Source organism: Chroicocephalus ridibundus, chromosome 9, assembly GCF_963924245.1.
Source record: "Chroicocephalus ridibundus chromosome 9, bChrRid1.1, whole genome shotgun sequence".
Lineage (NCBI taxonomy): Eukaryota > Metazoa > Chordata > Aves > Charadriiformes > Laridae > Chroicocephalus > Chroicocephalus ridibundus.
Window position 1 is genome coordinate 28,468,373 of NC_086292.1, and position 26,441 is coordinate 28,494,813.

Sequence of the window (26,441 nt, forward strand, 5' to 3'; positions counted from 1 at the left end):
ATCCGATCTGCAGCAAATCTGCTCCATCCGTCAATCCCGTGCCGGGGAGACACGGTGCCACCAGTGATGTGCCTGCAGCACACGATACAACAGCTTGACAGGCAAGACGAAGGTGGAACAAGAATAAATCCCATTTTATTGCGCATTATGTTTTCATTTGGTATTAAATCACTGCCGGTAATAGTTTGTGACATGTACCCGCCTTTTATAGCCCTCTTTTGTGCTGTTCTTTTCATGGAGACCAAATAAATAGCATCACGGATCTTCTCCCGGGCAAAACCCAGGCTGCCAAGGGGTGAATCCAACACGAGGAGGGGACCGCCATGACCGCACTGTGCAGTGCTGCCGGCCAGGCGAGAGCCTGGGGCCTGCGCGACACTGGGGGACGCTCGAGCTGATCCCGAGACACCTTCGAGGTGCGAGAAATCCCCCAAATCGAGCTGGGGGCGGGAGGTGGAGGTTATTACTAAAAAGAATAAAATACACTCTCTCCCAAAATGACGGAATCGAGCTGGCAGTGATGGAAAGAGGAGGAGGAGGATGGGCAGCAGGGCCATGGGGCAGCCCTGGTCCCGGGGAGGACAGGCCCCAGGCCCCGGGGCAGACTGGGCGGCCAGGCCCCGGGGGGTGGCCCGGCCCCGGGGGAGGCCCGGGCATCAGGGCCCCGGGGCAGAGTGGGCGGCCAGACCCCGGGAGGCCGGGCCCGGCCGGGCCTCACCACCGCGTCACGCCGCCGCCCCCGACTGACAGCGGCATGTGCGGGGCGGCTATAAATGCCGGCGGTGAGTGACAGGGCGGGCAGCGGCGGCGGGGGCAGCGGCAGCCGCAGCCCGGCCGCCGCCATGGGCTCGCCCCGCCGGGCCCTCGCCGGCCTCTCCGGGCGGGGAACGGGCAGCGTGGAGGGGGCGGAGGAGGCCGAGAGCGCGGCCTGGGCCTCCCGCCCCGACCGGCGGAGCTACCTGCTGGGCATCCGGCCCCAGAACAGGTGAGCGGGACGGGAAGGGGACGGGGCCGTTTCAGAGGCCGGTGGGGGGCCGGGCCGCGGGACGAGCTGTGTGGAGTGAAGCGGGAGCTGAGGGGGCTGGCGGCGTCCCAGGCGGTAAGGCAATACCGGGACGGAGGTGACGGCCCAGCTGGAAGCAGCATGGCCGCCTGGGCCTTTCCCTCCCTACACATATTCTGTGGGCTGGGAAAAGCCAAGCGGTGGCTTGGGCTCTCCATAATAGCTGGTTGCCCCTCGCTTCCTGGCAAAGGGCTGTGTTTTTGGAAGGGCGGGTGTGCTTGGCGTGCTGCGAAACGCAGGCGGACGCCGGCCCCTGCACTTCTCCCGTTAAATGGGGTACGGGCGCTGCCCTGACCTTCCTGCCTTCGCTGTGGTGACGCCGCCTTTGTTACCGACACCAGGCTCCCAGCAAGAGGCCCGCTGCGCCTGTGCCTTATCTCATTGCCAAAAAGGTATTTCTACAATGTAGATACGGGCCGAGCAGCAGTGAGAACGGCATTCCTGGGTCAGAAATGGCCTGAGGCAGGGGGTCTGCGGTAGGAATAAGGCTTTGTTTGCATGGGAGAAGGTATGATAAACATGTCAACTGAGACTGGCTGAGGTTAGCATATACAAAAACACAAGGCAACGTGCCAGCGAAGGCAAAGGTGTCAGTGATTGTGCTAGTGGTTCAAAAGAAAGCCTATAAATTACTTTGGATTCACTGGGAATGCTCTTCAGTCTGTAAGCTCTTGAGTGTGCCTCTTCTCTGTTGATGGTTTATAAATAATCCATTTTCAGTGTGTCAAGCTCTGATGCCTCAAAGAATCGGAGATTCATAAAAATAAATACAGGACCAAAAGAGATAAAGACATGCTGCTTGGAAGTCAGATGTTAAAAATGGGGTAATGCCAAAGTTAAGTTGCCTTAATTCAGTTCCTTTGTGCTGGTATCGTAGCGTGTGACCTGACTGCAGCCTCTCTGCGTGCCGTGGCATCTTCAGTACCAACAAATGCCCATACGGCGTCCACAGCCAAGCTGTGACCTGAGACCGTACCGTGCAAAGGAAAGCTGTAATTGAGTCTGATGACTCCATTCTGCGGATTACAAGTAGAGAGAGTCTTCAATAAATAAGATGTTGAGGTGTTTTGGTTGCCTATCGCTTGACTTTTATTCCCCCCGAGGGTGTTCAAATTGCAGCTTTAATCAGTTTAACCATAAAGGAGTGTTCACTGGTCCTGCAAACAGTACCTCCGGTGTTCCCAGCCAGCTTCCCCAAATTCCCAAAGCTTCCCTTAAGGCCGCTGGGGAGGGTGCAGAGCGACGTAGTTCTCACGTGCAGTGAACCTGGTGTCTTCTGCTGGGGTGGATGCTGTGGCTTGGGCACGGTAAATCCAGCCTGTGCCTGCAAAGCTCTGAGTCCCGAACACCTTGAACTTGTTGGGCAGCAGTGGGTGCACCCCAGCCTCCATCCAGGGGAGCCTGGTGCTTTTGCAGGTGAAGGGACACTGTACTGCCATGCTTAAATCTGCACTCAGGTTTGTTTTTTTTCAACACACTTATGTACTTGGTCGTCAAGGCCTATGGCAAGGTACTTTCTTTTTGCCCCTTAACTTCAGTGGCTGCCCCTTCTGTTGTAAGAAGCAGTGAATAAATATTCACTAAATAGCAAAACTGACCTTTCCCTGTGTTTGTGACATCTTCCAGTTTCTCTAATGAATTAGGGAGGAGGAATATAAAAGTCTTACTCCTTGCACAGCCCTGAGAGCGCCTACAAGTGTTGAGGACTTGTGCCAGGATGTGTGGAAACCGTGGTGTTGTCTGTGATGCAGGGCAAGGGCTTGAATGAAGTGGGGCTTTTTGTCCTGTAATTAAATAATGTATCATAACAATTCTGGAAAGCAAGTGAGTGGAATGGTGTAGGCAAGACGACTTTCAGAAAGCAATTATGAGTTTAATTAAATCCAGGAACATCTGGAGAGCTTGCCTGGGAGAACTTGAAAAGCAAGATGAGTGACATGCCTAACGGCAGATAACATTCAGCAGTTCTCTTCAAAGCAGAACGTATTTGAATTTGGTGGGTTTGGAGCTAACGAAAGTATGGGACAAGTGATGCAGACACAGAATTGTGGTGGGAGGCTGCTCTGGTGGTTAGAAAGCAAAATTGGATATTCTGATCCAAAGAAAGTGTGGGGTTTTTTTCAGGCTTCTCTGTTGCTGGCTTTATATGTATTTGTAGAGCGTGTTTAACCGAAATATTTGCCTGTTCTCTTTACCCACTCTTAAAGCAGTACAAAGTGTAGTGACGTGGCAGAGGTACTTACAGACATGGAAACATCTTTATGGAACTGAGGTTAGGAATCCTTACTTCTGGGTGAGGCATGAACATGTTTCACCTACACGACTGCATTTGTGAACCATGTAGAGAGTAGTCTGGATGGTCGTACCTGGTCTCCCTTGTCCTATAGGAGCAAAGGGATGTTGTGTAAATTGAAGGATACTAATTTAGAATCTGGTACATGCTTTTCTGGTTTTTTTCACTTGTAGAGTTTGTCAGAGGTGGTGGTGCAGGGGCCAAAAGAATAGAGGTGTTGAAAATAGCCCTAGAGAGAATGTCATCCCTTTATTAAACAGAGTATTCAGGATATTTACTTCTTGTGCTTTTAGGAACTGGTCTTTAGGAAGAATCTTCCCTGTGAGCTGATAGCTCACTGACAAGAGATTACTGGTTTTCCTTTGTCAGTCTTTTAATGTATACCTGATAACAGACAACGTGAGGAGCAGCTTATGGCCATGGTGACTTGCCTTCTGCCCCAGCAGCTGACAGGACTCTTTCATTTGGGGGTAGGTGGTGGTTTAAACAACTCTTAACAACTTGAATATAACTACTTCACAAAGTGAGAGGAGAATCTGTTGTTCCTGGCCATGGTCTGCCTTGGCTGAATTCATGGGCCACAACTTCAAGACGTCTCTTTAGGTGTCCTTTTTGTAAGAACTAGCAGATTCTGTAGAATTACTTGTGCAGAGAGATGCAATTTCTTGTGCAATCTTATGGCAGGGGCTTCATCTGAGACCTAGGCAAACTCCTCTGTTGGAAGTGATCTGCACCTCTTGTCTAATGCAGATGTCTGCTCCTCAGTCTCGTTACAGCATTGCCTCCTCGCTTAAATATCTTTCTACTGTCATAGCTTCATCATATGCAGATATTTTTAGAGTATGGTGACGTTGCCTCTGATCTTTTCTTGGACGGGCGTCTCTGGTTGTGGTGGCAGTTGAGCTCAGGAGAGTGCCTTGCCACCTGGCTTTTCTGGCTAGAAACCATTCCCAATCTTGTACCTCTTGTTTTGCACATAATATCAAATGGAGGTGAAAGATCTGTTACTATAATAAAGTGAGCTGAAAACACAGGAGTGCTTGGTTCCTGAAAAGCATGTTTAGCTTGCTTAGTTCGGAGGAGTTCCCTCTCCAGCAGTTGGACATCCATAACTTCTTATGGGACCTTGACCTTACGGGGCAACGAGTGGTGTAAATCCCTGATTAGAAACCAGCTGTGGCATCTGGAGGATTTCAGTGTACCCATCTTATCGGTCAGAAGCATCCCAGACTCTGACAGGAGGGACTCTGACAGGAGGGACATCCAGGCAAAAGTGAAGGAATTGGTGGGTTCATCCCCGGGGTCTCTAGGGTAGAAGTGTCTCTTTTCCTGTTGGTGTAATTCTCTGCCCAGCGGTGCCTTGTTTGAGTGGGCACCTTACCGGTTGGGCACAGTGGGCACCAAGCTGCAGCTCTCAGCCACCTTTCTAAAGCCTCCTGTCCGTATCTCCTAGAAAGTCACATGGAGCTGAGTATGTAGGTTGGTGAGCCAGTAACCTAGGCTGGAAGATGAAGATGTGGAGCTGGACAAACAGTGCCCTTCAGGACCGCTGTTGAGATACAGAATATATCACATGTGTGAACTTTGCTCTTCTCTGGAAACCCCATAAATGGAGACGTTTCCCAGGCCTGGGATGCCAGCTGGTTGTGTGGAGGGGCGAGCGTGGTCTCCTCTCAACCAGGCGCCTCTTGTGCCACCGCAGAGATGGTTTCCAGGAGGCGGCATTGAAACCTGCTCTATCCTCACTCTGTTTCAGCACAGCGGGGAAGGTCTCGGGTGAATGAGGCTGTTATCTCACGCTGGCTCGGTCTCACACTTCACAGCATCGCCTGGTCCAAGAAGAGGAAGGCAGAAGAGCTGTTACGAACAGCTGTATTTTCACCTTGCTTCTTTTCTAACCCACACTCACAAAAAATCTTCTATGCGCAATGAGTTACCAGGAAGATGTCAGCTTCCCTAGGCGTCTTGTTGTCCAATATTTGCTTTGTTTGCTTTTGTCCTTTCTCATACCTTGATGTCTTTCAGCTAACTACCAGTTTGATTTGGACCGTAGAGGCAGCAGTAATTCAGAGCTAAAATACACAAATCTGTGCCACCTTCAGAGCGTTGGAGGGGCTGGTACAGGAACATGTAACTTAATTTATTGTTTTCCACCTTCTCTGTTAATGAAATCTAGCTCTAAATTGTTACATGCAAGTCTGTGTTCATCTCGGCTCAAAGTTAATTACCTGCAGAAAAAAATGCCATATTTCTCCAGCTCTGACATCGATTCGTTCCGTGACCTTGACAAGCAAAGACTCAATACATCCGTTTTCCAGTCTGTAAAATAACAATGTGTCTTGTACAGCTCCACAGCACTCACAGCTGCTTTATCACAGCATTGCTGATAATTACTGCCATGGTATATGAAGCACAAACACACTCGTTCTGTGTGTGCGTGAAGGGCTTGATAAGAAGCGGGACACATGGCAGGAAAGAAGCCTTAAGCATAACCATATGTACATGAAGGCTTCATTGTTGGCTTTTCAGTGTTGAAAAGGGTTGGTTTCCAACAGCTGAGAAGACGTTTGGAGAGGCTTGTGTTTGTCTCGAGTAGTGTTAACCTTGGAGGCAGAGAAGTTCATGTGAAATCTTATACTTGGAAGTCTGCATGTGCAAAACATGCCCAATAATGTCACGGGTCAGGGTGCCAGCGAGAGGGAGCGTCTTGTAGGGGATGGCCAGGGCCATCCCTCTGTCCTGCTCCCGGCATGGACGCGCTGCCCTGTTCCCCCTGGGCTCTTCTGAGCAGCTTTTCTGCAGTGCTCTTTCTGCCAAACCCTAACTCGGAGGTCTCAGGTTTGCTGTCATTGCCAGGTTTCACTGTTTACTTGCTGCACTGGAGAGCTTGCGTGGCTCCATTTTTGTGCTGTGGAAGAGCACTGAAATGTATTAATGACTGCTGCAGCTCAAGCAGATCAAGTCCATGCGCTTGTACATGCGAGGATGGAGCCCCTGTGAAGCCTCTTTCAGGGCATCCTGAGCTCTTGTCGACTTCCATATGAGGACACGAGCTGGAACGAGAAGGATTTGTTTATCTCTGTAAGAAGAAATACAGAAAGAGGAGAATTTCATGTGGTGATTGCATGAGAGGGCTTAGAAAAGGTGCTAGATCTAAAATCTATGTTTTTCAAGCAGTTAACTTTTCAGTGCCAGTGGGGTAGTGTACCAGCCTAGGCCATCGACTTGCGCGATGTTTGTAGTGATTAAAAAAAGTGAGTGTGATTGACAGTTCTGCCTCCTGCCCTTGCAGCAAGACTGAAATTTGGCAAGCGCATGAAAAATGGGGAAGACTGTCTTCACTTCTGGAGAAAATTATGAGTAGTTGAAGGGCTAAAACCTTTAAGTAGATGATAAACGTCTGAAGGAGTTTGAAAGCCTCTGATGAAGTGGAACTTGAAGAACAGAGGCTGGTAGAAGGGACATAACAGAGGGGTATAATTCTCACAGCCCAGTGCAACAGCGGGTAATAACTAAACCTGTATTTTCAGGGCTAGCTTTTAACAAGCTGTGCTGTGCTGCATGGACGTGAGACACCTGAGAAGGCTTCCTCCCACCCACGCTGCACATGCCTGGAGCAGATCTCTCTGAGCTCCCCTTCTCCAGTAGAGAGAAACCAGCACCTTTAGACCTTGATTTGCCTGCTTTAGATGTGTTCCTCAGGATAAGACAAGCGTTTGCCTTCATCCAGTGACTATAATGGCTCCTGGCTTGCTCGGGGGGAGACACATCCGCTGCCAGCGCTGCATATCGTTAGCAGAGTCCTTAGCTGTGTGCACTAACAAGTCTCTGGAGAGCTGGGGACGCAGGCAATCCGGTCCCAAAGCGTATCAGGGCGTGCTGGGGCATCTGTCGTGCCTTGCTCGGGAGTCCCGTGTTTGCGAGTGGGTAGGTTTGGTTTGGAGTCTGATGCAGTTACGCCGTTGCAGCTCTGCGTGGCTGTGCTGTGAGCGTAATGAAAATGAAGTGAAATGCCAGCTGCCTGCAGGCAGGGCTGTTCTGGCTGAAACACTCAGAATTTGATCTTGCTCTCTCTGGGCTTAGTCTGAAAAGCAAATTTTGCTTGGTTCCTTAGCATATAGAGGTTAAACTTTAGTTAACATGTGGATCTTTGTGGTGATGCCCTTTTTCTTTTGATAATATCATGGCTCCTCAAGAGACCCTCAGACCAGTATTCAGCACTGTGTTTCAGGATGTGCAGTGAATAAAGCCCAGGTTGTGTGCTCAACACTGGGGATAAAAAAAACAGCACTGACAACGCTCACTGTTTGATCACATTCAGGAGCACAAGGGGTTTGTGGCACAGGCACCCTTCATTCTGACGCTTGCTATTTGGGTGATTTTTCTTTACGTCCAAGCCAAGACACCTTCCCCTTTGTCTTATGCAAGAAAGCATGATTAAAACTGCACTTCTGACTATGCTGGCATTCTCCAGCAAGTGGTTTAGGATCTTCCCCGCTGGCTCCTCAAGCGATGCCAGGTCCTTTGTATTCCTGGAGGCTAAAAGGTCGTCTTTCCCTTGCAGTGGTATGCAAAAAGTTTTTGGGCTCATTTACTGTTGGAAAGCTGGTGGCTGAGACTAGGTAAGCCTGTGAGTTGTGTCTGCAGCCAGACAGAGGTGGCTGGGGGCACCCAGAGTCCCTGGGGGCTCCTCCCCTGGGATGGCTGGGCTTGGGAGGGTTGTGGGAGGAAGGAGGTCAGCGGAGGGCGAAAGCAGCTGGAGGTGCATTCAAAGCTCTCTAAGGTGGGAGATGAGGACAAGGTGACGTGCTGGTCAGTAAGGCAGGTAACATAAAGGCATGCCTTGTACTGCTGGAGAGGACTTGGGGCTCAAAGGGATGCCCCAGGTGGTGGGGCTCAGCTGGAAAGACAAAGTTCCTCTATGCCTTCTCCCATGGGCCAGCACAGTGCATGCAAGATGGACTGGGTGGCTGATCTTCAGCCTGTTACGGTTAGTGTTTGATTTATCCAGCTGGATAACGCCTGACCTGCTCATCCTCTGGCTGCGTGAACAGCAGTTGGCACCGGGGAGGGATCAGGATCGTGTGGCTGGGGGTGGAGAGGGTGAAGCTGCTGCCAAAAGGGCAAGTGTCACCCATGTTTGTTGGGTTAAAACTACTCCTGAGTGGCTGTCCAAAACTTCTTCTGTCTTTGCTCCCCTGATCTGAAGGAGTCAGTGAGCTCTTCGGAGTGCTGTGGGGTTTTTTCCCAATGAAAATGTGCAATTATTTGTGTGAAGTGTCTACTTTTTTACTTAGTATTTGCACGGAGGTTCTGCTTCCACAGGTGGAAGTGCTATAAGGTTGGCAGGAGCCGTTTTCAGAGACCCTCTGTGGTCATTTTTAGGGCCAGACTTGAAGTCCTGCTTGGGACTGGGACTCGCGCAGAGCCCGAATTGGTCATTTGGGTGGGAGACCTGAAGAGGTACAGCTGTCTTGGTTCTTCGTGCTGCTTTCTGTAGCATCATCATAAAGCCCTGAAGGCCGGCTGTTCAACGGTGGTCTTCAGTGCATGAGGCTGGGAAGGTTTGGTCTGTCTGCACGTGGGCGTCTGACTTGGTACATCCCAGAGGGGATGTCTGTGCTGTATGGTGAGGTTGTTGCAGAGGCACAACTGGCATGTGTCTCGATGTGATGAAAGCACTGAGCTTACACGCTGTTGCCTAGTTGGTAGCTAGTCAGTTTTGGGCTTTTGATTGCCATGTGGGTGAGACAAGGGCCTGAGGAACTGCTCCTGACTGCTGCAGGTCAATGTTGAGGGCTTTTTTCCTACAGCCTGCAAGGGGCCACTGCCACAGTATGGCAATGTGGCCTTTTGGCTAGCACATGGGTCCTTGAAGACACTCCTTCAGGAGAGCTGGTGGCCACTGGTAAGTAGCTCATCTGGGTGTCCTTTCTGTAGGACTTGGGTGTTTGGTTGTTTTTTTTTTCCTCCTGAATTGGTTAATGTTATAACATGTTCCTGCAAAGAAAGCAAACCCTGTAGCTTCTCGTCTGCTTCTTTTATTTTAGTTTAGTTTTTTTTTTGCCAGACCTTAGTGATTTGGTTGTCAAGCTGGAAAGCAGTGTATAGTGACCAGAGAGTTTTCAGCCTCTCCAAAGAGCTGTCCTTTGAAGCACAGAGGGGGACCAGCTCAGGCTACCCTCTTGCCAGCGAAGAAGTGGGCTTGTGGCGGTCTGTACTCCTACCTGCCCTTTAATCCAACATCTCCCGGGGTGGAGCTGCCTGCTTTGAGCACAACGCTGCGGATGGTGCATGGAAGGCTCAGGTGCTGCTTCTTAGAAACCTACTTGTACAAATGTTCTTACACTTATTCTCTGCGGTTAACGACCATTTCATTTTTACAGCCTTTGATTTCAATTGATAACGTGGCTTGCTCGTCCTGGCAGTCAGCCTGAGTAAGGCAGCTGTACCTTCTTTTAATAGGAACTCTGACCTGTGCAAAACGACTCATCATTAATACGTCTCTGTAACGGTTTGTTTATTTCGGCTCCTTTCCATGCTTCTCTGTCTAATGGTTTTTATGCTGTTTTTTGCTTAGCTTATCAAGCAGCAGATTCTCTCCCTCCAGTTTAGGAAGGTAAAACTACGTTGCATTAAACTGCTCTGACCAAACACTGTGCTGAATCTGACTGCACATGATTAATCTGTAATGCTTTGGTACTAATTAATTAGTAGAGAGCCCTGAAGTGATCTAACAGCCTCATTCTGCATGATTGGATCCCTACTGCTTGCTTGAACTTCAGACAGCAAAGTGAATGTTCATCGTAATTCCTGTGTTAAGGTGCAAGAAATATTCCTCTTTCTTAGCCAAAGGATGGGTGTTCAGCTACTTCTTGATATTAAAGTGAGACTTCCATACAGAGACCTTTTAAATTAGATATGCCTACCTGTTTCTACTTTCAAAGAATAAATTCTTGTCTCCCCCTGCCATCCTGTGCTTTCTCGTGAAAGTCCTCATTCATTTGAACTCTGCCCTGAAGTGCACTCCTACCATTGTGCTTTGCCTTTGGCAAAATAGCATGTTTGGAAATCAGTTGGCGTTCCTGGTTTGCTGCAGAAGCAAGTATATAATAACTGTGGCGGGAAAGGCCCCTCCAGAACACCCCTGTAGCTGGGGGATTGCTAAACAAAGTCAGGAAAAGAAGGCCATGAAGAAGAGGAATAGGCTTCTCCAGTCTCCTTTTCCTGCAGACTGCTTTTGTATGGAAATCCCTCTTTAATGTAAAAAGGCTACTGAATTGCCAGTGTCGTCTTCCTAGGCTCCAGGGCTTTTTCTGCAACAAGGATGCAGCTTCAGGAAGGCCCGGGGGAAGAGCGGCTGCCGCTTTGTGTTGGATTTCTTGAATGCTCTGAATTACTGGTTTAGAAAGCAATTTGGATTGGACGAGTCTGGCTGCAGCTGGAGTGAGTCAGCTGAGAGCCCCACAGTGCTGCAGCCTCTAACCCCCCCTGTGATTAATACAATGGTTTCTTTGAAAGACTAAACAGACCTTCCAGGGCTCCCTGGCGAGTGCACATTGGGCAAGTCTCCTCTGATTCATCTGCCATGCCCGTGGAGCCCCCAGCTTCGGGTGACACTGCTTTCCTAAACCATTCAGTAGCCTTTGCTGTATTTCACCTGACCGTGGGGTTTGCACTGAATGGACCAGACTTATTCCTGGTGCTGCCTGCTGGTAGCGGCGGCGTGGTACTGGGATTAAACTTGGTCCCGAGTGTCACTATGTGTGTGCGCATCACTTTTTTTTAAGACGCTGATCCGGTTGCTGGGGTATGAAACGTTTGTTGATGCTTGGGAAGTGCCTTATGTGGATCTAAAAGGCATTTACTGGTCTAGGGCTGGGGGTCTGTACTGAAGGGGCTATCAACACCCCACCAGTAACTGCCTTGGTACTGGACTGTCTGCCTTGCTCTTTAGAAATAGGAGGTTTTGCTCCTGGGGTTGGAGTATGGAAAGGTCTCTCTGTTTTTGAAGGAGCTGTTGGCTCCCACAGCCCTTTCCTGGCCCTGCGGTTGGGTCAAGAGTTGCTTGCCAGGGCCAGTCTCCTGGGGACCATTGATCTCTGCAGAAAAGAGTCTAAGCTGTGGCATCTGGCTTTTTATCCCATCCCACATATGTGTTGGGTATAGACAGTGCTTATAACCCTTGCTCAGTAGATGAGTCAAACTTGCAAGAGCCCTAGCTGCCCCTGTCCTGGACCCTTACCCAACACAAAGTGCCTGGGAGCTGGGTGAGGCTCCCTCTGCATTCCAGTTGCTTGTTGCTCAGGGATTTGTCTCCCAGCATCTCTCACAAACCCATTCTAGCAGGAAGCCAGAGTGAAAATGACAGCACTGCAGCCTCCAGGTAAGTGTTCTGGGTGGATGAAACAGGCAGTTGCTGTGGCTGGATCCATCTTGGCACCTTTAGCCGTGCGTGCAGTTCACTCCCTGCTGCAGAGCCCCTCAGTGCACCTCATCTTGCTGGGTTCGTGCTAAATGTGTTTTGATATTTTTTCTTTTTTCTTTTTTTCCTGAAAGAGTCTGCTTCCTCAGCAGGTAGAGCATGAGTAGCAGCAGTACCAGCATCCTGCCTGCAAGCCGGGGGCTGCTTGTGAGGCTGGGGTCCCCCTTGTGGAGCCCTCACCACGTGCTATGAGCCCTTCTGCTCGTGGTGGAGCTGTGTCAGGAATGGTCTGGGGGTTTGTTCCACCTCTTGCATGTCTCTAGAAGCTGATCACTTGTTTAAGGAATGTCTTTCACTGCTGAAAACTATATAAGTAAAGCTGCCAGCTACCGATTCTCTTGCAATATTTGCTGTTTCTCCTAAGATCCTTGCGCTTGAGACCTTGGGGTCCTCTCTCCTCAAGGAAACGTGTAGTGCTTTAATTGCAGAGGGCAAAATGAAAGAAGCTCTTCTGTTCTGAGAGCCCCAGAGCACTATCCAAATGAAGGCCCAACTTGGAATTAATCCTTTTCCTTTATTTAAGAAAGCCTAGGTCGTCTGGGGCCCCTCTTGGTGATGTTCTAACAGGGTTGGCAGTGCTGTACAAATACACGGATTTAGTGCTTAAATGACTGGAGAATCTAAGGTCCATTTTTATAAGCTTCACAGATTGCGCTGACTGTTTGGGTAGTTCTGTCTGTTTGGGTGTCCCAGCCTGAACTTTGGGGCTAGTGCCTCAACTCCTGGAGCAGGTAGTGTGAGAGGTGAGACAGGGAATGGGTGTCAGCTTCACATATGGTTCCTGAGCGCAGAAAGCTGCAAGCCAGGCTCAAGGCCTCCTTCAGCGATCTGCAGTACACAGCTTTTCTTAATTCAAAGCTTTCAAAGAGGGCTGTTGTCTTTAGGAGACGTGTTCAATTCATACTTGGCCTGAAATTACAATGTGAAGTCTTCACAAATAAAGTAAAATCCTGGTGAACAGAGCAACACTTGAAACACTGATGGTGCAGCCCTGGGAATGTGAAGCTGACTTTGTTTGGGTCTTTCTGGCCCACCCAAGAAATGTTCCCGTGTAATCAAGAACTAAAATGGTTCTTGACATTCATTACCCCAATAGCCATAAGGGCTAAGACAAAGGGAACGTCTCCCAAATGACACTTTAAGTGGGCAGAATCATTTTAGGAGTGAAAAAATAGTCAAATACCCTGACAGTGGACTAGACTTGTGAACAACTTAGTGTAGGGACGATGGGAGGGAAGGAGGGCATTTACAAGAAGAACGCAGGCTTCTGAGACGAGATAGGAAGGGGACCCTTTGATTTTTCTAGTACTTTGTTCTCTAAGAAATGCTTCTTGAATCTTCCAGGAGCACCTTCTGCGCAATCATTTCTCAGCTGACGGAGGAAACCCAGCCACTATTTGAAACCACTATCAAATCCCGTTCTGTGTCCGAGGACTCTGATGCTAAATTCACGTGCATAGTGACAGGTAACAGTGTCTTCAGTGAATAACCTGGCCCTGCCTCACTTGCTGGACTCCTGCTAGTTAAACTCCAGAGCAGGTGATAACAAGGCAACACATTAACAAGTCCACTGTTGTCAGACTGCCAAGTAGAGATTCAGCAATTGCATGATGATTTCAGCTTTAATTTAAGGGGAGGGGGGTAACCACCGGAAATAGTTAAGAGGCAAAGGCATAACCTAACATCTCAAACAAGGCAAATTACAGACCAGAAAATGGATTATGCTGGTTACTGCTTGTGCCAGCTACATTTTGTTGTCCTAATCTCTGCTAATCCCGGACTCCGTAACTCAGGAACGTGCAGTTTTGAAGACTAAGGCTGTCATGCTGGAGCCAGCTCTGGCTCTTTTTGCTGGCTGTAAATGGTTAGAGTGCAGCTGCATTTGCATCGGTGATAAACTTGTGTGTTTGTCAACGTCTGAAATAAAAGCCAGTTTCTGCCCAATGAGCTAAAATCTAACCTTGGGCAGGAAGGGGTTAGGCCAAGAAGAGAAGGGGGAGGCTGAAGAGGAGGGTTGGTGCAAAGGCATTGTTGTGATGTGGTATGGCATTGGTGCATTGCTGTAAAGGCAAGGGGCTCCTTTGCTGATGAGCTTTTGTCCTTTAAATACAGAGACTCTAAAACTGTAATTTTTCCATTATGTACTTGTTTACAACTCTGATCCTTCCTGATGTTGCACATGTTGTTTATTCTGACAGGCTACTCAGTGAGAGACATTATGCAAGCTTGTAAGTTTTGGAAGGAGGAGAGTATCTGCAGTGAGCCCCTTAGCCACAAGGACCAAGGCTTTCCTAAGAGTTAGGAAATCTAGTTTGCCATTAGGAACATGCTGTGCACCAGGAAACACAGACTGAGCCCTTCTGAGAGCTACCGGCATCGAACCTGGCTCTTCTCATATGGATTAATTTGTTTTACAGGTCTGACTTTCGGAACTTGCGGGGGTGCAACTGCTATGTTGATTTTATTGATGCTTAACTTCCTAGCAGCTCACTTTTGCCCAAGAAGCAGGACGTGGGCTGCTAGGGAGATACCTCCAAGCCATGCCCCTCAGTGGTTCATTAGGAGACCTTTCCCAATTCAAATTTTCTAAAGGCAAAAGCTTGACCTATTGTGCGGTAGCATGGAGCTCAGCATTCTGCAAGCCAGGAGACATTGTGCAGGAGACATGCTGCCAAGGAATAACCTCCTCTGCTTTACCAAAATCAAAAGTATCAACATGTACAGACAGATCCAGTCTTTGTCCGGTTTGTAGCCCTCCCTGCAGGCCACGCTTGCTCTTGGTAGGCAGGATGTTGCCTCCAGTTTTGGATGACCTGCTAGTGCTGTGTAGCACAACCTGATGTATTACGAGTTGAAGACTTGACCTGATACCAGTCTTTTTCCTGCATTTGAGTAGAAAATGTGTCAAATCTTCGGCACGTAGCCTATCGCAGTATTTTCATACCTGGTAAACTAGACTGGGGGATGTCTTTATGCACTTAAGTTAATAAACCTACAAAATTAGGAATTTTCATGGAAACATCCTTAAAAGCAGCCTGGGCCACCGATGCCATGTGGTCATCTCTTGCATGTGGCCCTGTGGACTGCTTTAGGAGGTCAGGATCTCTTTGGGAGAGGGGGGCACGAGGTGGAAAGCAAACTCTGACTGCAAGGTCTGGTCAGTAGTTCAGATATCTCCCCCTGCCATGATGTTTACATCCAATGGGAGAAAGGAAGTGGTGGTTACATCCCTGGCTGGTGACCAGAGTGGAACCAGCTCAGTTCCACTGCTGTGGCTGGAGTCCAGGGACACTTTGGTTCATAGACGTGCAGGAGGCAAAGGGCAGACAGTCAGCTGCTCCTGTTATGACTCCCAAGCCCCAAATACGGATACATGACCTACAATAACACCTTAATATTTTTTTTTCTGCTTCTTGACCAATAGTGAGAGTTATAGGGTGGTCCCACATCTGTGAATGCCAGTGACTTCCTAGGAAGGAAGCAAGATGCAAGTGTTTGAAGAGCCAGTCTCCAAAATGTGCTTGGTGGTGCAGGCAAGGAAAAAACAAGTGAGGCAGAGGCAGACTTCCTGATGCTCTTGGGTGGTTGCGCAAACACTCTTTTCCTCCTCTTGCCTAGTTCTGCCTGCTACCAATGTCCCTACTATGTCTGATTTGATTATATGGGGTCAAATCCTGCATCTGTTGTGACATGTTTTCTTTTTTAGATGAAACTAGTTCATCCTTTGTTCTCTAAGAGATGTGAAAAAGGGAATGAGGACATTCCCATTTTCACTGCAGTTTCTTGCAGAGCAGAGCATACTCTGCTTCTCTGCACCAAGCGATTTCCTTGGTGGGTCTGTCTGGACTTCAGGATCTCAAGGGTTATCACAGATCATTCCCAGTGAGTGGATATTGGTCTCTTCTCTTCAGAGAGTGGTCCTTATTGGAGGTGCTACTACAAGGCTTTCACACCTTTTCAGTCATTTCTGTATAGCGTTGGCTGGGAAGAAGAGATGTTGGCTGATGAAATGTGGGGGCTTGGATGAAGAGGCCCGGGTCTGTGACTGCTTGTTAGGGAATGCAACAGTACAGGTTGGGGGCTGCTGGAGAGCGGCTCTGTGGAGAAGGACCTGGGAGTCCTGGTGGACAACAGGATGACCATGAGCCAGCAATGTGCCATTGTGGCCAAGAAGGCCAATGGTCTCCTGGGGGATGGCCGCATCTGGAGCACTGGGTCCAGTTTTGGGCTCCCCAGATCCAGAAGGACAGGGAACTGCTGGAGAGAGTCCAGCAGAGGCTGTGGAGATGCTGAGGGGCTGGAGCATCTGTGTGCTGAGGAAAGGCTGAGAGCCCTGGGGCTGTTCAGCTGGAGAAGAGCAGGCTGAGAGGGGATCTCATCAACGCTCAGCAAGAGCTAAAGGGCAGGGGGCAAAAGGATGAGGCCACTCTTCTCAGTGGTGCCCAGGGACAGGACAAGGGGCAATGAGCACAAACTGGAACACGGGAAATTCCATCTCAACATGAGGAAAAACTTCTTTCCTTCGAGGGTGGCAGAGCCCTGTCAGAGGCTGCCCAGAGAGGTGGTGGAGTCTCCAGCTCTGGAGACGTTCCAAACCACCTGCATGCGTTCCTGTGCCACCTGCTCTGGGTGACCCTGCTCTGGCAGGGGGTTGGATGAGATGGTCTCTAGAGGACCCTTCCAAGCCCATCACCAGTCTGTGATTCTGTGAATGAGGCCAAGTGGGGGAGGTGATGACTGGATCTAGCCAAGGCCATCGTATGTCAGTACCAGGTATTGCCCACTGTTGGACGGCTGCCCCTTCAGCGCCATTTCAGCCCTCCTTGGGCAGGTTCAACCCCTTTGACCTGCCTACCCAAATCACCAGCTCAGGAGCTCAGTCCCATCACTCCCTTCATGGGTCAGTGCTTGTGCTGAAGAAGTGTCCAGCCTGGTACCTCTCCCATGCTACACAGTTGCTCTATATCAATGTGGACATCTGCACTGTGTTCAGTAGCATGTCCCTGGAGACGGTAGGAACAAAAGCAGTCTGGTTTTATCGTAGGGCTATGAAGGTAAAAGGGTTCTGCCCATGGCTTGGGGAAGAGAGTTGGGGTCAAGTGATTGGACAGTTGGGTGCTTAGTGGATGAGGACTTTAATAAGCATAAAGGAGTTCAACTTGTTGAATCCATGGTAGCCCTCTTAGGGAAGTGTTTGAAGGACCAGAGTAAAGTGCATGGATGAAAGATGTCTGGAGCAATGCAGGGGCTGTGAGAGGGGTGGATGGGTGGGTTTGGGGACAGGGTAGGGAGCACAAGAGCAGAGAGCAGGCTGGTGGGAGATGAGGATGCCTGGGTTTGGGGCAGCCAGGGCAAGAGACGGATGGAGAATGAGCACCGCTGGCAGGCCGGTGGCATGGGGAGCTCTTAGTGAGTATCTGTCCCTGCTGTGAGCATCACTGTAAGCCTCCTTCTCTTCAGGCAACGGGGAGGTATAAATTCATAAAGTCAGAAAGGATGAGATCTCACCATTACTTTTCCTCCCAAAAATGCCTGAAGCCCCCATTCCACATAGCTTGTGTAAGCTAGAAGTAGTAATAGTAGAAGTAGAAAGTAGTAGTAGAAACAGAAGGCCACGGAGATTATATGTAATTGTCCTAAACTCTTTCCACCTTCCCAGTTTTCAGAAGACTAACTCCCCCTTCTCACCCAGCCCAAAAAATATCACAAAACGTTTCTTTAGAATGTCTCTGGCTGATTTTGGGATACCTATTGCAAGAACTGTTTTGGATGAGGTCACTAAAGCTTGGAAGACTTCGTGGACTTTAACAGCTTTGAGAGGAAGAATGTTTGATCTAAACCTGGCGATCTCTCAAAAAAAAAAAATCCTTCCTCAGAAAAGTCTTCTGGGTCCTGCAGTGGCTGGCCATCACGCTGGAGCAATGCTGCGGGAAGACACACCTCCCAAAAACCTCTTGCTGGGCTCCAAGATGTGCAGTGGATGCCTGCCCTCCTCCCTAGGAACACCCGGCACAGCTCTGTCTGCGATTGCGGGGCACGCGCTGGTGGATACCGGCAAATCCCTCTTGGCACAAGCTGCACGGGGTTTCTGCGGGAGGAACAGGTTTCGGAAGGGCGAGTGCCTGATTTATGAATGGCTGCTCTGTCTTGCAATGCACTTATGCCAAGGGTGGCCATCCAGCACCCTGCAGCGTGGCAATGCCCACCCATGGAGCCCTGGACTCAGCCACCCCGTCCCAGTGGCACCCTTGGAACTGGCCCATCACAGCAGCCGGGCAAGCTGCGGATGTTGTGGCTGCAGGGGATGTTCCCGGAGTGGTGCCTGTCCCCCAGAGCAGGGGAAGGTATTTGGGCAGCCTGAGGATGGATGTCTGCAGTGTCAGCAGCAGTTCCCCTCCCCAGTGGAGCACAGGGCATGCCAGGGAGCCTTGTCCCTGTACAGGCGTCTCTCCATCCCCTGCTTGACTTTGGTTGCAGCCCCTGGGGAGGGAGGGATGGTGTTTGGGCAGGCAGCTGGGGCCACTGTTTCTGCGTGGGCCGGGGGGGAAGCCTTTCAGCGTGCCTCTGGTGCAGGTTTCCAGCCAGTGCTTGCTCTCTTTGGCTGCAACAGGGGCTGCTCCCTCATTGCTGCACTGGGCCATACGGCGGTGGCCCCTGGTAGGGAGCAGGTCGCCTCAAGGACACACTGCTACAGGTCCAAGGGAGTTTACAGGGGGAAAAGCCTTTCATTGAGGCACTGTGCAGCTATGGAAATTGCAGCTCTTTCCGGCAGATGTCAGCTGGGAATGGGAATCAGCTGCAGAGGCCACGGGGGGACATCACAGGGCTTCTCGGAAATGATATGCTTTGCAGTTCCCAGAATGAAGTGCTGTGATTGCTGTTTGCAGGCTATTATGAAAATCTACCTGCCAGCTCTGCTGCATTACAGACCTGAAGGTCTCGCCTGAAGGAGCAGCCCTTGGGAGGGGTAGGATTGCTCTGGGCAAACTGTGAGCTGTGTATGAAAATTGTTTTGTTCCTCATTCCTGGAGCAGAAAGAAACCGCCACAGGCTCGTTCAGCGCAGGGTCCTGCTGCCAAGTATGGTCAGTAGCTAATATTTATGGAAAATAGAAGCAGCAGCAGCATCGATCCCTGGTGATCCCATCACTGGGATACTCTTGTGGCCTCCCCCAGTTAGCAGCTTAGGGCTCATTCGCTTCAGCTGCAGGTATCTGAGGGCTTTGCACTTGAGCCAGGAACTGGTTTGGAGGGTGAGAGCAGCAGCATAGAGCAGAGTGTGGTGAGACAGGGACCGAAGGGGAGGATGGGGAGCCTCACACGAAGAGCTTCAGGAGAAAGTAATGACTTGGCTTCCTGCAGAAGAGGAGGAACGAGGCAATAACCAACAGAAAGCTAAAGCTGCTGGCAGCAGTGGGAGGGGAATGAGACAGGAAAGGATGTGAGAGACATCTGAGACCTGAGAGAGTACAGGCAGGGAGTATGGAGAGGGTAGATGCAGAAGCAACGCAGAGCTGGAGACCTCAGTGAAGAAGGGAAAGAGAAGAGAATAAGATCTGGGCTGTGGGGGTGTTTGGGCTATGGGGATGGCTGTTGTTCGTGGAGGAGAACAGCAAAGTAAAACTCTTCTGAGATTATTTCCTCAACCCTCTCTGGGGCAGCAGGCCAAGTCCCTTGAGGGGCCAGAGGACACGGGAGAGCCCCGACAAGCAACAGGATGGGGAGAGGGGCGCAGTGGAGGAGCAGATGCAGGTGGGGGGAACCAAGCGATACACGAGGAGGAGATTTGGCATGTGCTGCTTTTCTGATCAAAGGTATTATAAATCACCCAAAACCAGAGCAGATTCCCAGTGATGAGTCTTTGTTCCTGGTCTTTCGCTCCTGCTATGGGACCTTCATGGGAGCAGGCATAAGCTGGGCTCGGGCATTGCTACTGGCTGCCAGCATCCCTGGCAGCTGCAAGCAGGAGACTCCTCGCCCCGGAGATTGAAAGGGTCCTGGTCAGCCCTGAAGCCTGTGAGTTAGCAGCTGGGAAGTACCTGGGGTAGGTAGGTAGTGCCCTGTCCCTGCCCTCTCTCTATTCTGAGCCATTGGGTCTGGACGCTTTGGGTGTTCCTGGAGAGCCCCTGCTGGCCCTTGCCAGGGCCGTCCATGAGCGCTGACCCCTGCCTTCGGGGTGCTGGGGCCTGCTGAGGAGACCCTTGGGGGCTGGTGGAGGTGAGCAGCATTCCTTCACTTCGGCAGCTCTGAAAGCCAGCAGGGGCATTGGCAGGAGATAAGCTTTGGATACCTACCCTGGGGCATCGAACAAGTGTTCAGCGCATCAACTTAAGCGGAGGCATGATGTGATCATTGAAACTTTTATCCCATGCCCTTAGGGTCAGCTTGGCTGTGCCAGGAGCCCCGTGTGAAGTACAGGAACCCATGTTGGCCGCTGGCTCAAGCGGTTTTCCCCTGAAAACTGCTCTTGTTCTGAGCTGGAGCTGCTGTCGGTGGGAGACGAGGGCTGTGGCTAGCTCTGGTCCATGTGGGGCACTCCTGCTGATCCACCACCGCCGTTGGTGGTGGGGAACGCAGCTGCGTGCCCAGCCTGCTAGCCAGCCAGTCACACACGTCATGATGTCATTCTACTGAAAAGGCAGGTGACATCTGTTGTCAAGTGACATTTGTAGGACACCAAGCTGGCTGTGATGCAATCAAGGTTGTTTCTGTTCAATGGAAACTTTTGGATCAGCTTACAGGCTGTGACACTTAGTGAAATGCTGAGAGCTCCATGGAGGGGCGAATGCCTGCTTTCTAACCTTAGCTTCAGTCTCATCAAAACATGCCTCTTCATAGAAAAGTGACAGTATGCTCACCTTCTCCTCCCTGTCAGTGTTACAGGAGATGATCGTGTGATCACCTCCCCTCTGTTCAGGAATGAAGTGCTGGGATTTTTTTTTTCTCAAAAATAGCCCTGTTACAAGGGGTGATAAAAGGCTTGGATAAGCCCATCAGGTTTCCACTCACAATACTTCTGCTGCTGTGCGATTTAAAGAATGTGGCGAGCCCAGAATAACATGTATCCTATTCTGCCGCGCATTTCGGTTTGCTGTTGATACCTTGTCCCCGCGGGAGCAGGCTTGCTGTGCTGCTGTTTGCAATGTTTCACACCCTGATGTACCGTCCGTCTCGTCCCCAGGATACCCGCAGCCAGAGGTGACGTGGTATAAGGATGATGAGGAGATGGACCGTTACTGTGGCTTACCCAAGTATGAGATATTCCGCCATGGAAATCGTCACACCCTGCAGCTGTACAAGTGAGTAAAGAAGCTGGATTTGGCGATGGGAGCCCTGAGCACGTTTTCAGTGCTTGGAGGAGCTGGCTGTCAGCAGTGACCTCCCCCCAGCACCCGTGCTGGCCCCTTGTGCTCCTCATAGCTGTGTTCCCAGCTGTCCCTTCCCCTTCAGCTCTTTGCTTTGATGACTCCCAGATCACATCAGTACAACATCCATTACTGCATCCAGGGATAGCTGCTGTGCCAGAAGCAAGGGGAAGGTCAGGAGAAATTCCTCTCTCTGGAGCCTTCCAGTGCTGGTAGCATTAGGGCTGGATGAAGGGGAGTGAAGGGAAAGCACTGGCTGCCTCCAGGATGGTGGGCTGGAGGACTGGGCAGGACAAGGACAGAAACAGTTCATAGGAATGTCATGAACAAGGGCAGAGAGGGGAAGGGCCCTGCCCAGGAAGGCCTTTCGTAGCTCTTACCATGACGTCAGGGAAGGAAAGTGCTGCTTTGGCAGTCTACTGATGAAGTCAAGGGTGGAGGAAGAGCAGGAATGTCACGTAGGCTGTGAAGAGCTGAGAGGAGAAGATCCTGCAGAGGAGTGTGGCTGAGAACAGTTGGGAAGCCTGGTGTTAGGTGTTCCTCCTCCATCACAGCCCTCTATTATCAGAGTTACAGCCCGGGGAGGAGCTGGGCACTGATTTAACTTCCAACTTGCTTATGTGCTAGTGCTGAGAACAGGCAGAGCCTGGGGAGGGAGGCCAGCCCCAGGCCTCCAGACCTACCATGTGCACCTCAAGGGTCACGTCTTCATCTTCTGGCCCCTCTGGAGCAAGAAGTGGGAGAACGTGCATGCCTGTGTGCCCAGCGGTAGTGCTTGGGGAGGATGGGCAGGTCTCACGCAGAGCTTTTGGTTTCCAGGTGCCGAGAGGAAGATGCGGGTATTTACCAGGCCTCAGCTAGAAATAACAAAGGCATTGTATCCTGCTCTGGCGTGCTGGAAGTGGGAACCATGACGGAGTTCAAAATCCATCAGAAGTGGTTTGACAAAATTAAGAGAAAAGCTGCAGAAAAGCTACGAGAGATAGAACAGGGCAAGAAACGCGGGAAAGAAAATGTGGAGGTGGAGAAGTTGCAGGGAATGAGCCCCGATCGGCTTCAGAGAAAGCGGAGGCTGGCCAGGGATCTGAATCTCCGGTCCGGAGCCTCTCAGTGGGAGAAGGAGGATGCAGCAAAAGTGCACGTTGCCGATTCCCAGTCCAGTTTACATGAGGATGTCGCTGAGCCGAAGGAACCGCCCGTCAATGTGGTGACGGGCTTTCCAAACAAACTGATAGCACCTTTGAAAGCAGAGGTGACCACCAACGGAGATGCCTCTTTGGAAAGTGTGGAGGAGAATGGGAATGGCTTTCTCACGTACATCTACGAGACGGTGGAGGACCTAGCAAGTAAGCCGATGACCAAAGACTCTGCAGCTAAAAAGAAAAAGAAGGTAGAGGCTCCTCCAGCAGCAAAGCAGGAAGTTTCAAAGCGAGAAGAAAGTGGGCGAGACAGGGCCAACCCCTCTCCAAATCCAAGGTTTGCCCCTCCCGTCCCCTTACGCAGGAACGCACATTTGAGGGTGCCAAATGATCAAGAGGTGGAAAACAGTCCAAAAATCAAAGAGCCTGGGAAAGCTGTGAATCAGGACACTAAAATCAATGGCGATGTGCACTTCTCTTTGAAAGAGATGTATTTCGATAATCAAGTGAAGCCGGCAGCAGGGAAGGAGGAGGCAGGAGCCAAGGAAAAAGCTGCGAGCGAGGCTGCCCAGCAGTCTGTGGCTGTCAGCAGACAGACAGAGGATGCTCCATCGTCCTCAGAGGTGTCGGAGGCAGGACCTGTGCCCTCCGAGGGACAGAGAGGCCAGCACCAAGCACAGAAGTCCGAAGGAAACAAAGCCGTCAGTCCAGAGGTAACTAGGACAGAAAGCAGCCAATGCAAGGGTTGCAGCAAGAACGTATTGGTGCTGCAGGGTTGTGTTGTGGCACCAGCCCTGGGAGGCTGCATGTTGCCCACGGGAGCTGCTGCAGAGGCTTCCTAGGTCTTCGCTGGCTAAAACACCCAGGAAAAAAGGCTTGCTGGGCTTTGTGTGCCCAGACAGCAGAGCTTCCACTCCATCTCCAAATAAATGTCAGATGAGGTGGTGAGGAGAGATGTACGTCAGGGCCCTGTGGCCGAGCAGCTGGTCTCCGGGTGGCCTGGGGCGTGCTGTGAGCTCTCCTGTTTAATCGGCAGGCTGACCTCATGCGAAATGTTCCCAAATCAGTTAAGCACAGGGAGCGCTGAATGGCTATTAATAGCTGGAGGTGGATGCCTTGTGCGTAGGACAGACAGCGAGACTGATGACATCTGTTCAGTTTAGCAATTGAGCCGGAGCTTCAGCCGGCACTTAATGAGCCCCCCATGCAAATGAGCGCAGCGTGCCAGGTACGCCACGTGAGCTGCGCCAGGCAGGGCCTTGAATTTTGTTTACAGTGCAACATGTATACAGTAGATCTGGGCTATTTTTTGGCTCTCCCCTGTTGGAAAAAAGTCTGTTGCAAGACTCATTGTGGTGGCGATGCAGGGCCAGGGCACAGCACCTGCTCCTGACCCTCACCGCATCTTTTAGTCAACTTCTATTTTTGTCACTTAACCTGAAGCATTTTCCATGAAAATGTTAGATTGGAAGGTACCAGTGTTTTTTTTTTTTTTGTTTTGGGTTGGGTTTTTTTTGTTGCCCTTTTATCTTTAATGACCCCTCCTGTGGTAAAAGGTTCTCTGAGTCCGGTTTGCAGGTGCCATCAGGATTTGGCGTTTGAGCCATGGTAGGTGTTTTCAGTACAGACCAAGGCTGTTCAGAGGAGGCACTCCGGGGGCAGCGCATCTTCCTCGGCAGGTAACGCAAATACTTACGGATGAGGAAACATCCACGATGTAGAAAGCGGGACTGCTGGGTGCTCCAGTGGGGGGAAAAAAAACAACACTCATTTCTTCCTCTTCTAGATTTCTCTTAGGTAGGAGCACCATTTACCAGTAAGAAACCTGCCGTGTTACGCAGAGAAGCCAGTATCTGGGTGCTGGACTTGCTGCAGTGCAGCACCCTGAACCCATCTTTAACCTGACCCATCAGCATCACATATTGCTGCAGAAATTATTGCCGTGCGTGCAGGCCCGTGGCAAAGCAATTCGTTTTCTCCCTCTCTGCTCATTTTTACGCCCCGTGCTCTTAAGGAGGGTGGAGAGAGTTGGTGCGTAGCTGCCAGGCTTGGGCTGTCATCCCTGAGCCACTGACACGGATCAAGGTATTTTCCTCTTCAAAAACCCACTCACAGAGGGAAACCTGTAGCTTGTCAGCTGCTGTGCCTTTGAGTAGACAAAAAGGAATGCTTTTGATTTGAATTTGAATGCTTCAGCTAGTGGGTGATGCTGGGGAAAGTGCTCAGGCTTTTGTGTGACCAAATAAGCTATTTTAAAGCCCTTTAAAGCTGACTCTGAGCGTGTTTGAGGGTATTTTCACTCCCCAGGACACGGGTTGCTTGTCTTTTTCTTTTTTATTCTTTCCCTTAAACAAGACAGGGCCGTAACATGAGTGTTTTCCTGGCCCCGGGACCTAGCTGAGCCTCATGCACGAGGCTTCTCTTTCCAGCTGGATTTATCCGTAGCAGAAGGGCTTTGCGAAATGCCAGACCGTGGCCGGGCTCTCAACATCCTCATGCACAAGAGCAGAGCAGAAACGGGATTCACATGATGATCGCTCTTGCCTAACTTTGAAACTGACAATTTCATTATATTTCTTTTATATGGCCCTAGTTTTGAGCATTTTATGATTACTTGAGGACAGATACTTTTCTGAAAAGCTCCCAGAAAGCTTTGCTGAACAAGCTTTAGTTTGTGCGCCAATGACAAGCAAATTTCCTCCAAGTGCCAGTCCCGCTTTAGCCGAAGAGATGTCCCCACTGACCAGCGCCGTTGTGTAGAGCCACCTCTGTGCATCCCTCCGTGAATCCCCAGCCCTCTGGTGCTGTGCTGCTCAGCCCCTGAGCAGAGGGACCAGGGCTGCCGGGCCCTTGGACTGGGCTGTGTCCATCTCCATCCCTTTCCGTGCCACGGAGGACCAAATGCCATGGTAAAACCCAGGGGGTTTCGCTGCATGAAGCCCGTCTGTCTCTGAAAATGGACCCTTTCACGGCTGAGTGCAGGGATGCTCTGTGGTGTGACCCTCAGGCTGGGCGGGTGGCTCCAGGGAACAGCAGCAGGGACGTTGGGGTTGCCTGTGCAACCCTGTCAACCGGGGCCCTATCTCTGTCTCTGGAGACAGAAACCGCCCGGCCTTTGGCAGCTTTTGGGGTCTACTAAGGAAGCAGGGTTGACTTTTGTGTGCAGGAATGACCCCCTAATGCTGCTTCTCTCACCCCAGTCCTCTGATATCCCCGTTGTCATAACAATTCCTCGGGGAAGGGCTCGCTGAGAGACCAGCGTTATCTTTCCTGCTTTTTCCAAGCATTCAAACACAGCTGAGGTGGCACAAAATAGAAGGGCCAAGTGCTACAGCCTCCTTTCCCGTGCACCTCATTTTGGAGGCTTAAAGCTCACATCGGGGACCTCAGGAGACAATCCTTAGCAGCAGATCCTCTGGGATGGCAGAGGAACCCATTGCATGGGTGCCCTCTTCCCATGTGCTTGCCCTGATGTTGCTAACTGAGCATCAGCCAGGCGTGGCGTGTATCAGCAGTGTCGCTGCCTTCTCTGAGCCTTATCCTACAAAAATAGATAGTGCCCCTTGGCTGGAGGATTTCACCAGATCTCCTCAGGATAAAGCTCAGCCGTCACAGCGGGCAGCTTGCTGAAACGTCTGCGGGTGTGCAGCTGCAGTCGGAAACATTTGAGCTTCCCGAATGTCAAAGAAACAGGATGGTCGAATAGCGCAGATAACGTCACGGTGTACGGTTTCGCTATAAATCACTTGGGCAGCCTCATCCAGATAGTGTGTGACATGCCGATCGCCCCATCCCAGAGTGGAGATTGCAGATATAGTATAGGGGGAGCACCAAGTCTTAAAAAAGGAGCAAGAAAATTATACAGGGTCTCGGCCGTGGCTGGAGAAAATGGGGAAGTGTTGCTCCTTGGGAAGGTGCCTTGTCAGAATGGATTGAATTAAAAGCCATTGAATGTTCTAGAGAGACAGATCCCCTGCCTCTTTGTGCACAAACAAGGCATTGAAAGGCAGAAGGGTTGGAGCCGATTAAAAGAAAAAACACTTTGTGCAGCGTGACGGGGTCTGTGGGACCTACTACTGCAGGACGATGGCAAAGCC

The 26,441-nt window shown here is 50.7% G+C and overlaps 1 protein-coding gene across 2 annotated transcripts in view; it reads left to right on the top strand.

The window, feature by feature from the left end:
* Positions 1-758: 758 nt before the first annotated feature.
* The window catches only part of ALPK3 (alpha kinase 3), a 34,019-nt gene continuing 8,336 nt past the window's right edge, over positions 759-26,441 (top strand). The window contains exons 1-5 of one of the 2 annotated variants that reach the window (XM_063345915.1): positions 759-985; positions 9,937-9,975; positions 13,186-13,307; positions 21,022-21,139; positions 22,025-23,057. In XM_063345915.1, the coding sequence (XP_063201985.1) occupies positions 774-985; positions 9,937-9,975; positions 13,186-13,307; positions 21,022-21,139; positions 22,025-23,057 (1,524 nt within the window). In that variant the 5' untranslated portion in view covers positions 759-773. The remainder of the gene's footprint in view (positions 986-9,936; positions 9,976-13,185; positions 13,308-21,021; positions 21,140-22,024; positions 23,058-26,441) is intronic. The other variant, XM_063345916.1, reaches the window with a different exon arrangement.